The sequence below is a fragment of the Gymnoscopelus braueri genome (assembly GCF_963280865.1).
Source record: "Gymnoscopelus braueri genome assembly, chromosome: 13".
Lineage (NCBI taxonomy): Eukaryota > Metazoa > Chordata > Actinopteri > Myctophiformes > Myctophidae > Gymnoscopelus > Gymnoscopelus braueri.
The window spans coordinates 16307451-16321130 of record NC_137615.1 but is presented as its reverse complement, the minus strand read 5'-3'; the positions used below and the strand labels follow the sequence as shown (position 1 = coordinate 16321130).

Below are 13680 nucleotides of genomic sequence, written 5' to 3'. Positions count from 1 at the left end.
CTCTATTTACATATCATCCCACAAGAAAACAAACAGGATGAAGCATGTGGACAATAAGAACAAGATATTTATTAAATATAATCTTAAAATTACTTTGAAGTCAGACAGATCAGTATGATGGAAGAAAGAACTTCACAGATGGCATTTAAGGGTTACAGAAGTCACTGACTTGGGTGTATGTTACATTACACATGCGACACATCATGTCCATCCCACCACACAGGATTTTCATATCGTTTAAGAGACCCCAATGCACTTGAGAAAGCAGCCATCCCCCACCTGTGTTTACACTGCAGATAACCTCATCCATAAAAACACAGTCAACAGCTGGTGTTAACCAATGACAAGTGGACAGGACACCTGCAGGTGAATTTGCACTTAATTAATTGGCAATGGACCTACACTAACTATCAGATCGAAAATAGCCGATCTACAAGCTAGGTCGGCTATTTTCAGCGTGTGACACCGTTGCAGTACTTTAGGTGGTACTAGCCATTGATAAAGGGATGCAGGGTGCCGTAACAGTTGCGGGGAGAGTAGTGGATCATGACTTGAGTATCTACACTGTTGCTAGTTTTTTTACTCGCAGAATCTATTGCCTCATTGATCATTGTTAGTGAAGATTAAAGTAACAACTGGCCGCTTTTGTAACAACCCTTCCAAAATGTTATCTCCACCCTCTGTTCCGTTACAGGTCTAAAATAAAACATGTGACAAACAATATGTCAGGCAGTGAACTACAAATAAGTGGCAGAAATGGGGTGCTCTTGCTGTGTGTGTGTGTGTGTGTAGGGGGGAATCGAACTACTTTAGAATGTCCCATTTGTGAAGCTGATGGAGATGTAGGTTCAAACATCTCTCTTCAATCCATGTTCCCACTGGTCTCTTAAACTGCACACACACACAGATGTCACGCCATTGCCGCTAAAAGTCACAACGCTCACTCCCATTTCAGAAAAGAATGACAATTTAACACATGCAAATTTTCTTTAGAAAAATATGAGACAGGATGGTCTTTTTGACATATTTTCGTACTCATTTTATTTTTTTGAACTCTATAATACCACTGACTATTTTTGAGCTTCTGCAATTTGTTTTATACGGAAATACTACATACATATTGGAGGGACCAAGATGGAAAGAGGGAAGAATTTAAGAGCGTCTGGCCCCCACCTACCTCCCCACCATCTAAACCCACATTCCTGTCCTGTGGTGTGTGTGTGGTGGTGGGGGGGGACCAGGCCAGAAGAACAGTTCTGTAACATCATTACAATATTTTCACATTGCCACAACATCACAGCGAGGTGTGTTTCCAGAGGGGAGGGAAGGGGAGGGAGGAAGGGGGGTTCCAGGAGAGAGGGGAGAGACCAGAGAAAGATAAGGACAGCTACAGGTGTAGTGTGTGTGTTGGACCCTGCAGGTCGAGGCTAGAGTACTTGAGCGGAGGTCAGTCAAAGGAGATGAGCTGTGCCTCTGCACTCCCTGGGATGGCCTGGGGCTGTTGCTGTTGCTGTTGATGCTGATGCTGCTGCTGCTGATGCTGCTGCTGCTGTTGCTGCTGTGGCTGCTGCGGTGGGCCACCAGGGGGAGCCATCTGACACAGAAACGCACAGGTTAAGAATCAAAGTTTCAAGGTTTTTATTCATTACATCTCATGTAAGTACGCAAGAGTAAAATCTTTGGTTTAGGTTCCTCAACATTGTCACATCAATACAAAAATAAATAATTAAAGAATAACTATAAAGTAGTACGGTAAAGTATGTACAGTAATCAGCAGACTTTGACACGAGTGCGTATGTGTGTGGGGTCCTATTATGTGATTGTGGCTGCCTCTACGTGTGTGAGTGTGTGTGTGTGCGTGTGTGTGTGTAGTAGGCAGAAAGACAAGGTCAGAGGATAGAGTCAGCCCTACACTTGTCAGCTCAATACAATTAAGAGAGTTCCAGTTCGCAACTTCACGATGGTATTATTATTACATACCGTCAGTCATGCAGGGGCAATGTTGTTTGTGTTTGGTGAAACTCTTGCTCGACATTTGCGTCTATGTGAACCATAGCAGTAAATGTGAATGTACAATAGCTTTGAGTGGGTCAGGACTCAGGAGTGAATTATATTGTTTTGAAAACAGAGTCCCTGGTTTTATAATGCAGACGTTGAGGGTATAAACACAGTGCATGGTGCTGGTTTACTCTCACAGAAGCTCTTCACTACAAAGTAAGAACATTCCCAAATAACTAATAAAAGTTACAAATCCAAGCTTGAAATAAAAGTTAAAAAAAGTACTCAGTTTCCCATTTTAAATGGCAACTCGCTGCTTGGAGAGGACCACAGGTAGAAGGGAGACTCACCTGCTGGTACATGGGCTGCTGGCCTGGCATGTAGGGCTGCTGCGGGGGCATGTTGGGGTCCTGTCCTGGCATCATGTTCTGCATGCTGTACGGCTGGTAGCCCATGTAGCCCATGCCATTAACGGGGGCTGCTTGGGGCATGGGGGGCATACTCTGGGCTTGGGAAACCGCATTCTAAAGATGGAACACAGGCAACAGGAATCAATCAGCAGCCCCCCCCACAGTTTTATCAGACGCAAGAGGTGAGAGGAGTGTGACAGTGAGCCGCGTGGCTCGCGGGTCATACCTGATAGCCTTGTGTTGGGGTGGGCTGGTAGTTGGAGTAGGCAGGGCTGGTGGTGGGTTGAGGGGCCTGGCCCGGAGGAGCAGGCTGCCCATTGGTGCCCGCAGGTTGGTACATGTAGGCCATGTTGGGATCTGCAGAAGGAGATAAATCTCCAATAAGCATCTCGAATGCATGGTGCTTTGTTTCACTCTATGTAACACAGTAGTATTATCAATCGCATTTTATGTGTTCATAAGATTTTCTACAAGTGTGAACAGATTGTTGTACAATTGTTCTTCCTGTGGTTGAGCTCCTGACCTGTAGGAGGCATGGCCTGGTATTGTGGGGGTGCAGTTTGCCCTTGGCTCATGTAGACGTTGTGCATGGGGGAGCCCTCCACAGAGCCAGCGGGACTGAAGGTGCCGGGGTAACTTGGTGGGGCACCGGGCTGGTACACCACCCCACCCGCCACATTGGGAGGTAAAGACTGCATCTGTGCCGTGGAACAAATGTACAGCTAATGAATAATCCAGCATCGTAACAGTAGTGAGGACAGAGCTGTTTTGTCATTCTGTGCAAGATCTCTAAATGAAAGAAAGTATTTTCTTTAAGATTGAAGGTTTAAGATGTGATAAAATCACTATTTGGTATAGAGTCTCTTATCAAAGTTACACTAACCCCTAAGCCAGTGGTTTTCATACCTTTTGTACCCAAGGCACACTAAAGGGCAAGTCAAAATCTCAAGGCTACACCTGTATGTATATCACTCCGTAAACGTTTATTTTTATTTACTAATGCCAAATAAAATGTTTAACCACTAATGCCCAATTTCATACTTTAATAAATAACGAAAAATCTCCAAGCTGTGAGCGAGTGAAACTATTGACCAAAATAGGCGTACCAGGCTGAAAAGTATTTAAAACATATTTTTGAGGGTATAGAATTTGCCTCTACATTGGGAAATGATTGCGAACAAAGTACTGATATAGCAAATTAAATTCCAGAGGTACAATAGATTATTTTTGACATAAATGCACATTATGAGGCAAAACTTCATACAATGATACTTATGTGTCTACCTGGGCGTAGGGCAGAGAGAAGGCGGGCATCTGGGCTCTCATCTGGATGGTGTGTTTCTGCTGTTCCAGGCGCATTTGCCTCTCCTTCTCCTGTTCCTGCAGACGCTGAATAGCCAGCTGTCTTTGCATCTCCAGGTACTCCTGAAATACAAAAACATACGCTCTCATCGTCAAGGCACTCATGCGACACACAAACGTAGGTGCGGTGCAGAGAGAGATTGAGGTTGTGGGGGCTTCATGGTCGCTTACCTGCTTCTTTTGCCTCATGATCTCTAGCTTCTGTGCCAGCTGGATCTGCCTCTGTCGCTCGGCCTCCTCTGCAGCGCGGCGAACCTTCTCTCTGTGTTCGTCCCGGAGGGCGTTGAGGGCGGCCCGCGCGTCACGCACCTGAGCCAGCTTGTCCTGCAAGCCCTCGTAGTACACTGCACCCATCATGAGGGCAAACAAGGGTGTGATAGGTTATCCCATTAAGACCTGAGGTTTATACAAATGCCTTCTAAACAAAAGAATCAAGATTTTTCCAAAATATTCACAAATAGCAGATGTACAAACTTGGCACGAAGTGACGAGCTGTGAGCTTGTTATCTGCTATTATTTTATAGCCAACGCAAAAGTCAAAAATGACAGATGCTTTCCTGGTTTTAATGGGTTATTACAATCCTTGTGAGGACTTTCGACTAATTTAAGCCCCGAGTACATTGTTGTACTAGCGAAATAGCGAAAATAGACAATCTATGCTCACTACGCGTTTCAAAAACTTTTAAATGTTTTGAAATGCTGTGCCTATAATGACATGCCCAATATAGGGATACCAGGCTGAAAGCAGTTAACCGTTACCCTGATGAACTGTGTCCACCGAGGCCTTTTTCCACCGCATTTGGAAGCGTTTTAGGTGAGCGCCTTGCTTTTTCAGCTGGGGAAAAAAAATGCTTTGGTGGACACACAGCCTATCAGAACACTAATGTAACCCTATACCAGCCTCTGGAAAAGTGAGGACCAGCGAAATCAGCCAGTGAGGAAAGTGAGGACACACCAGCTAAATGTCCTCACTTTCAGTGATTTTCCACATCGTCTGAAAAGCTAGCACTCACGTCTTTTCTCGTCCAGCTGGTTGAGGATGTCCAGCAGCTGTGGGTGCATGTTGTTGATGGACTGGAAGAGGGACAGCACGGCGCTGTCGTTGGTGATGCTGCGTCCGCGCATGTGGTTGCTCTTCATGCGGTTGAGGAAGGTGGTGACGGAGTTGGTGAGGGCCTTCATGAACTGCTCGTGGTTCTCCTCCGACTCCCCATTCTGGTACTGCTGCTGGAAGGATGGAGATCAGGGAAGGAGCGTCATTTGTAGTATTCGATTGAGTCAACAGTCTTTTGAATACAATTCCATTTACTTTTAGTCATACTTTAGTCATCTGAAATGTTAGTTTTTATCTAGTTTTAGTCGACTAAATATCATAAGATTATAGTCTAAAATGTAGACTATTGTATGTGTTTTGGCGGTGCCTTGATGGCGTCATAATGGCTGATTTTACACTTAATTGCATGCTGAAAATAGACGATCTACAAGCTCACAACGCAGATCTACTATTTTCAGAGCGAAACCAAACATAAAATGACTCGTCTACTGGATCTCTTCTCCACTCGTCCCTCACTAACATTTTAGTCTAGTTTTTACCTGTTCACGAAATTGTCAATATATTTAGTCATAGTTTTAGTCATCGTAGCTTAGTTTTTATTGAGTTTTCGTCAGTGAAAAAAGGTAGCCGACGAAAAATTTTCGTGATAGTTTTAGTCGATGAAATCAACGCTGTTGAATACAATACCTAAAATCTAGACAGTTTTGCTGTACTTTGCATAAAAGATTCAAAATACCTCTACTATGTTGGCGGGCTGAGCGGGGACGTGAGCAGGGACGTGAGCAGGGACGTGAGCAGGAGGGACGTGAGCGGGGACGTGAGCGGGGGCGTGAGTCTCCACTGGCTGTGGCTGGCTGACGACGGGTGGTGGCGGTGGCAGGGGCTCGGCTAACGGCACAGGAGCCGGGGCCGAGGGGGTGGGACTCTTGCGAGCCTCTTCTTGTTTCTTCTCCCAGTACGTTCTGTTCAGGTAGCGAGCCAGCTGGAACGTGATCACAAGCTCATATCAATATCAGTGGGTTATTAGGCACGTGGCTTGTAGGTTAATGAATACACTGAAGCAACTGTACCTCTGGGTCCACGTCTTCAGCTGACGGAGCAGAGGAGTTCTGGAGAGAACATACAGTATTAATGACTAAAGACAAGACAGTCTCCCACAAATAGTGTTAACACATAAGAGGCTAATTTATACTTTGGCACATCACCCTTAAAACAGAAAAGTGTCAACCCAACTAGTAGCAAATACAGAACTGATATTAAGGAATCTTACAACAGGAGAGGCATAGAGGTTGCTGGCTGGCGGGGCTGAGGAAGTTACTGGGGTCGGCTCGGCTTTAGGATACACCGAGTAGGAGTTCTTCTGCCTCTGCAAATACAAATGCACCCATGTGTTAGCTTCTTGATGTATACACGTGACTTGCACAGTAACATGGTTGTTGTGGTTGTAGTTTTTCCTGAGTAACCCACCATCCTCTCCTTCTCCTCTGCCTCGCTTTGGGACAGAGCGATGGCCAGTTGGAGCTCCTCCTCCTCCTGCAGCGCTGCCTCATCTCTCTTCGGGGGCATCTGTTGAAACACGGGGGAAGAAGGTGAGACCCGAGAGTAACAGCAAGTGGGAAAGCTCTCAGGGACTAGCAGAGTGACAAAACATTACCATGAATGGGTTTGGCAGGGATGGGTGAATTATGGATACAGTAGAAATACACGAAAAAAACACACCAATCCAAAGTGTACAGTATACCAAAAACTACTTTATAATTTTCATTTTTGACGAGGCAAAATGTTTAACTTTGACGCCTCATAAAAGCTGGGCAGTAAGTTGCTACAGCTCCACTTACTGTTTCTGAGACCTCTACCTGAGACTGCTGAGAGAGCGGGCTAGTCAGGTACTCCGGGGGCAGCTCGGCAGGGCTCGAAGGCGGGGCTTTGCCCTCTGCTTTCCTAAGCGGGGGAGAGAGGGAGGGGTGGCTGGTGAGGAAAGGGGATCAGGGGGGACAAACAACCTTGTGAATCAACAACCCCAAAAAAGTATATATACCATGTACTTCATTATACAATGAAAAGCTAAAATAGCCGATCTAAATCGCATGCCGACGATCCCATGACGATTGTGTCGCAAGCTTGTAGATATGGTATTGTAGCTATTTAAAATAAACAAAATAATGAGACATAAGGTGTTGAAAGAAGGTGTTGTAAGCTTTAACGAAACAACACATGCAATTATCAGACATATAGTAAGTAGTAATAAATGCCTCAAGTGATCATGCATATTAGAGTACAGCATGAACACAAAGCAACCGTAGGTTCTAAATTACAGTACAGTCAGCATGACTGCATTTCCAAATATAAAAGCTGAACCACTGGAGAAATTAATATTTCATTTCAGGGAACAGCTGTATCCAACATGTTGTTTGCAACATACTTCACACTCATAGAATGGAATTCTAGTTATTTCACCCCTCAGTTCCACCCTCGGTTCTAGCCACTCACTTGTTTAGAAGCTCATAGCAGGGCTCACACACACGCACTTCCTTCTCGATGCCAAACTTTGGAATGGTGGAGTATTTAGAGGAACATTTCCCACAGAAGATCTGACCACAAGCACGGCAGTGGTGCTGGCAAAGCAAGGGACAGGAAACTAGGTCAAAAGCACGTCAACATCATGTCCCAACGTTAAACAATTACTCCATACAATACTGTCACTCAATAAAGGAAACCATAAGCGGTCGGCCTACCTTTCTTGTCATAACACCAAACTGAACTCTGCACCGGTGGCACTCTTCAGCATCAACCCAGTCTGGGGCCTGGATAGGACACAGAGCACAGTTACATACATTTATGAAATGTCACCCAATTAATACAGTCAACAAGTAGGAAATACGAGAAAATAACTCACCCTCTCAGCTGCAAACATTGCATCACTCTCCTTAAACTCAGGAAACACATGACCTGTTTAAAAAGGAAAAATGTTTTTTTACTATAGAGTGTATGCCATTATTACATGCATTTCAACGTAGTTTAGAGGCATAACAGTGTATAATGATACAGATGGGTGTAATGTGCACATGTACATGGCTTTTACTGAAATGTATTATACATTTCAGCCACAAAAATAAATGTTGCTGCACCATAGCGACATTTATTTTTGTGACCAAACTTTGTTGTTGTTGCTAGTATTTTCTCTGAGTCTCTGACTTGAATATTCCATGTCTCGACTGCACTTTGAATATTGTTGAAACTCCCAACATGGACTAGTGCAAGTGAAATGTTTGTGAGCAGTAATGTACCCACCATTCATGCTGTATTTAGGAATTGTATGTATAGATTTATGTGTAGACTGTTGGAGTCAAAGAATGTGTTAATTGTGACCTTAACAGGGATCACACAGAGTGATACAAGGCATTCCTCATGCTTCTGGAAACACTGGCGGCAATGTTTATATGTTTTTAATTGATCTGGGTTTATGGGGTGAAATCAGTCTGGTGGTCAGGCTATCTCTGTGTTGTTGTTGTCTGTCTTGTATCTCTGTTTTTATATGGACCTATTGTGTCTGAAATATGACTTTAAGGACATCTTCAGAGCTTCTGTGTGGCCCGTTTTTGGGGGCCCACTTTTGCACTCTCAAAGTTAAATTGACATTCAGGATTTTGTAGTGTGGTGCTAAAGAATTCCACCTACCCTCCACCTTCATGATCTGGTAAGTGTCTTGGACCACTTTGTACTTGGGCTCGTTGCGGAAGGCGTGTGCCCAAGCCTGGATGAGGTACAGGATCTTATTCTTGACGTTGGGTTCAGTCTGCTTCTGTGAGAAAATCAACACAGCTCAGTTTTGATTTACTAAAAGCTTCGTATTTCTGGTTAACTATACAAGCATTACAATATAATACAACCTAAAAAATACAATATACCTCTGTGTTTAAATCTCTAACAACTAACAAGCATATCACATTTCAGAGTGAGGTGTTAGAATCATTGTCTTGCTCCACTCTTTCCCACAGGGAAGTCCCTTGCTTTGGTCTGACCGAAAACAACATGTGACCAGGCGGTGACATCACCAGGAAGTAAAACCAGCATCAGCTGTGTGAGCCTGTGTCACGTGATGAAGTCAGCATCCAATCAAATATTGCTAACTCATACCATAATGCTGACAGCTCTGAGTGCAGAAGTATGTGATTGTGGAGCCAAGTGGTGGGTGGGTTAGGTGAAAAGCCTTAGTTAGCTATAATATAAATAATTCACAATAATCACCAAGACACATACATTACAAAACAGAGATAAATAAATTGCATATACATAAATAGCATATAATGGTGACTGGTATATGCAAAAGATACAAATAATGCCCTAAAAGTATTTTTTTTCTAGGGAATTGGATTGCTTTCGGCCGGCTGATGATAGTATGGTCCAAATGATTCACATTCTACAGCTATTTCAAGTTAACAGTTAAAGTAGACTGGTGGTTTAAACAAATGTAAAAGCTAATGCAAATTTGTGGGTGGGTCTATGTAAGAACTGGACGACAAAGCAGTCTAGTAGTATATTTGTTACAAGTAAACAGTGGGTTGAGTGATGTGAATGGGTTGAGGGGATTACATCCAAAGTGGAATGAGGGAACCTTTTAACGGGACAAAGGTCACCTTGAGTAGATCCTTTAGTTCCTCCATGGTCAGTTTACTGGCCACCTCATCGTGGACTGTCTGACCACAGTTCTTCACCACTGACTCTAGGACCTGGCGGAGTACAACATTAAAAACATGAACAAATCGATCACAAGATCCATAATGCAGCCTCAGCGATAAGGCCATTAGTCTAACGAGGCTGTTTTCAGAACAGAAATAACATTATAGAACTATAAACTGATAATGAAGTACAGGTATCCAGTTACTAAAAGTGTCAGCTGTCTTTTCAAAAGCTCATGCAAAATTAATCACTTCAAAATCCACTATGTACCCCCACCTACCTCTAGTGCATAGAGGGCAACATGTGGATTTTTGTCATTCAGTTTCTTCTTGATGGCTCCGATTGCATATTTAGCTCTGCAGTTGAAATAAATGGGAGAAAAAAAGCACTCAGCTGAGAGACGGGTGATGAGGCATTATTCAAAATAATTTGTCCAATAAAAAAACTCAACAGAACTCTTGACCTTCCTTGGCCGTGTCAGCAGCATGGCTAGGGAAGTGAAACAATAACATGATCACTCACTGTGTGTCTCCTTGCCGAATTAAATCACAGATCTGCAGGATGGACTCCCAGTCTGTCTCCAGCAGAAGTTGACTGGTAGCTTTATCTGCAGCAGTAGAGGAAAAACACCAAGGGGTCACACAACTTAAATCTCCATAACGTCAAATAAATTCTATATATATGACTGGTATCTGTGTGGCATAACAGAACCCCTCCATCTTGTGATGTTATGAAAGTCCTGTACTTGCAGTGCGACAAATTTTTTTGTTACAAGATTTCAGCCACGTATTACAGTAATAGACAGTCAATGTCGAACTCCAAAGCAGAGCTGAGTTTCTCAAGCCTCTGTCAACTGAAATCCTACATTTGTCTTACCTTTATGGAAAAACACCTCAACAGCCGTTGATATTGAATGGGTCCATTAGGTGGCACACAAAATTAGGTCCATGACTTCAAGATTATATAAGCTTAGCTTAGACTGTTGTGATTTCCCATTAATGCAGATGTTATAAATATGTATGTTGTTCTTTACAAAGAACATTGTGTGTCTGCATTCAGTAGTAAGAAATATTATGTCTTTGTAAATTATTAACCATCTACTGCTTAACAGCTAAACCAGGAGGCCAAACATCGTTGACCAGCAATGTGCTGGACAGTGACACATCTATAAGTAGTTACTAGCATTATCTGATGCAATTGTCGATCATCAAACAATATTCATAACACCACAACGAAGGCCTCGTTGGGGTCACAGTTGAAAGGAGACGCTAATGGCATTGGTAATCAACCAGGTTAAACATTACCTGTAAAGCTTTTTCATTAGCTCCATTTGTTACACAAACTAAAACAAGACAAGCAACAACTGAACCTAGTTGTTAACCATTAATAAGCTCTTGTTTGTTAAATGTTCAGCTAAATTACAGCGCTGCTCCACCGCATCATCAGTGTAATGACTCTTATGCCATCTTCATCTGCTTGATATGAGCTGGTTCAACCATGTAATATCATGTTATAATATCATGTTATATCACTAGTAGTTGACAATGAGCGATGTCTTCCAATCCAAGCGAATATAAACTAGACAGCTGCGGTACTAGCCTTGGATCAAGACAATCATAGTCTTAGATGGACTTTATCGATAAAATACATCTATTTAATGGCTTGGTTCAACCATGTAATATCATGTTATATCACTAGTAGTTGACAATGAGCAATGCCTTCCTGGCGAATATAAACTAGACAGCTGCTACAGTACAAAGATTACAAGACTTAATGCACGGCAGCACTCAATTCTTCTAGTTTCTAGGATTTACTTAGCTTGATATATAGTATTTTTCTGCCCTATTCATTTTATTATTTTATGAATTTCTGCTGTCTTTAACGTCATTTCGTTTTTTTCCAAAGCTGCTTGCAGATGGAAAACAAAATGAAGCAAATAAACTAAGCTTTGAATCTTGAATGTCATGCAACACAAGGGTGGATAAAAACTACACCGACGATCACTATTCACACAATTCATTTAAACATATTATGTCACTATAGTACAAAAGTGTGCACACACAGCAGTTTGCATCTGTATTAGCCTTGGATCAAGACTATCATAGATGTATTTTACCGAGTCTGACTTTTTACTTTCGTATCTAATGATATACAAATGTCAAAATCGATCAAATAACATCTATGATAGTCTTGATCCAAGGCTGGCAGACGTATTTATATCCAAACTTAGGGCCTACGATCCTTAACAATAGCTGTGGGTTAGCCTGTAGCAGCTCTGCTCTGTCTGTCTGTGGCCTGGGAGGCTGTGGAGCCCCAGCCCAGCGCCCTGCTGTCTGTCATAACAATACACACTAAACATCGCACTTTTCGTCGTTAAACCACTAAACTATATAAGACACAAAAGCATGTCCACTGTTATATCTTACCCAGCAGTCGATCAAACGTGCCGCCGCCTTTCCCCATGATTACGATCCGTGGAAGTGTCAGACAGTCAGACGGCGGAGTGACTCTTTAGTCTTGAAACGAGACTGTTGTTTTCACCGTCTATGCGATGGATTAGCTTGTTAGCTGTTAGCCACCTATGAGGCACAGCCAAGCGTTGCCAGGTTCTGTGAGAGACATAAGCAACCAGGTCTATGAAAACAAGCACTAAAAGAAGCAACTGGCTACATAATGAGCCCTTTAAACCCATTTGAAAATAGCAGATCTACAAGCTCATAACGCGTCGCGTTGTGAGCTTTTTTTTCAAAGAAATCTAGCAGCAAATGTGGAATCTTTTTTTGAAACATGTTTATCAACACAAATCTTGGGATCCCTGACATGAAATATTTTTCACCTATGGGGTCCCGGGTCTGCCGTCAAAAACACATTAATTTGGGGGTCCTTGACTTGAATATGTTTGAGAAACACTGGTTTAAACATTATCAGGAAAGAAGCCCAAATAAGCAACTACACTTTCGAAACAAGCCCAAAAAACCGCAACTACTAACATTTACAAGCAACTTAACCGAAAAACAAGCCCAAAGTTGCTTATAATAAGCGGACATGGCAACACGGAGGCACAGCTGTAAAGTTCTCCTACTTCCTGTTTCCGGTGGAGTTAGCCAATCAGTGTTTACTGTTGAATGTGCTGGGAATTTTGCTCCCTCTAGCGTTTGACGAATGTACTGATTTATTACCTGATAAAAACTTCAAGCACTTTATGTATCTGGTATGTATTGAGAATGTTGAGGTTTTAGGATATTTTCCTTTTAATCCCCATTATCCCATACCATCTTGAAACGTTTTTCAGTTAATATAATCTTGTCACTGCAACTCAAAAAGTCACGCTACCCAATATCGCTTCCTCTGTTTGTGGTAGAAGAAAATTTAATCAACCACTCTGATTGATTGATTGATTGATGTACTTTTATTTAGTAAGACATGAGAATCACAGTACATGGAAGTACAAAATTCACAATACAAGGTCTACTAAACTGGAAGACTCAGTTAAGCACGCAGCTTGTTTAAGATGAGAACCCCATGCACACAAATCATGATGACATATATGAGACAGACAGATATACACACTACTATACAGAATGTCATACAATCGGCTTTCAGGTTACTGGTATGAAGAGAGAAAAAATCACACCCTGTGTGAAGTGGGCGGTGTCTTGCTAGCTAATCACAATACTGAATGGAGTCAACCAATCATGTACAAAAGATAAATACATTTATTGAAACACTCTTTATGATGGACGAAACCATAACTTTAAAAAAACAAATTTATGTTTTTTTTAAAGTTATGGTTTCTTATATAGGGCTATGCACATGTGTCATGTGACACCGGCCAATCACAGTCCTGAATAGATTGTGATTGGCCAATCACAGCGCAGGATAATTGTACAAATTTCCAAACCTCACTTATAGGGGCGGTTTCACTGCCCAAGATAATTGTACAAATTTCCAAACCTCACTTATAGGGGCGGTTTCACCGCCCAAAAATATATATACAAAAGAGGAAAATGAAAGAGGGGGGGGGGGGTAGGCTAAGACTTAGACAGGGGCCATTTTCGAATTGCAGCATCCTGAAGGTGTACCTTTAGGTCAGTTTTGAAAGTGAGTAGGGTTTTACACTCCTTTACTCCTTTTGGTAGGGCATTCCACATTTTTGATGAATAGCATGAGAACGAG

The 13680-nt window shown here is 42.4% G+C and overlaps 1 protein-coding gene across 10 annotated transcripts; it reads right to left on the bottom strand.

Moving 5' to 3' along the window:
- Positions 1-49: 49 nt before the first annotated feature.
- On the bottom strand, positions 50-12069 carry hgs (hepatocyte growth factor-regulated tyrosine kinase substrate). 10 transcript variants are annotated; one of them, XM_080447545.1, is made up of 20 exons: positions 11931-12069; positions 10027-10111; positions 9785-9860; positions 9462-9554; positions 8503-8626; positions 7721-7773; positions 7560-7628; positions 7315-7439; positions 6663-6792; positions 6292-6390; positions 6095-6190; positions 5895-5933; positions 5561-5806; positions 4784-4997; positions 3942-4114; positions 3693-3833; positions 2932-3106; positions 2635-2765; positions 2349-2522; positions 50-1594 (listed from the first exon to the last, which is right to left on the bottom strand). In XM_080447545.1, exons 1-20 carry the CDS (start codon positions 11965-11967, stop codon positions 1448-1450), a joined length of 2427 nt encoding a protein of 808 aa, XP_080303671.1. In that variant the 5' UTR covers positions 11968-12069; the 3' UTR covers positions 50-1447. The 10 variants fall into 10 exon arrangements, with proteins under 10 accessions (XP_080303671.1, XP_080303674.1, XP_080303676.1 ...); XM_080447548.1 differs by having other exon boundaries at positions 4784-4994; XM_080447550.1 differs by having other exon boundaries at positions 6681-6792.
- Positions 12070-13680: the final 1611 nt, after the last annotated feature.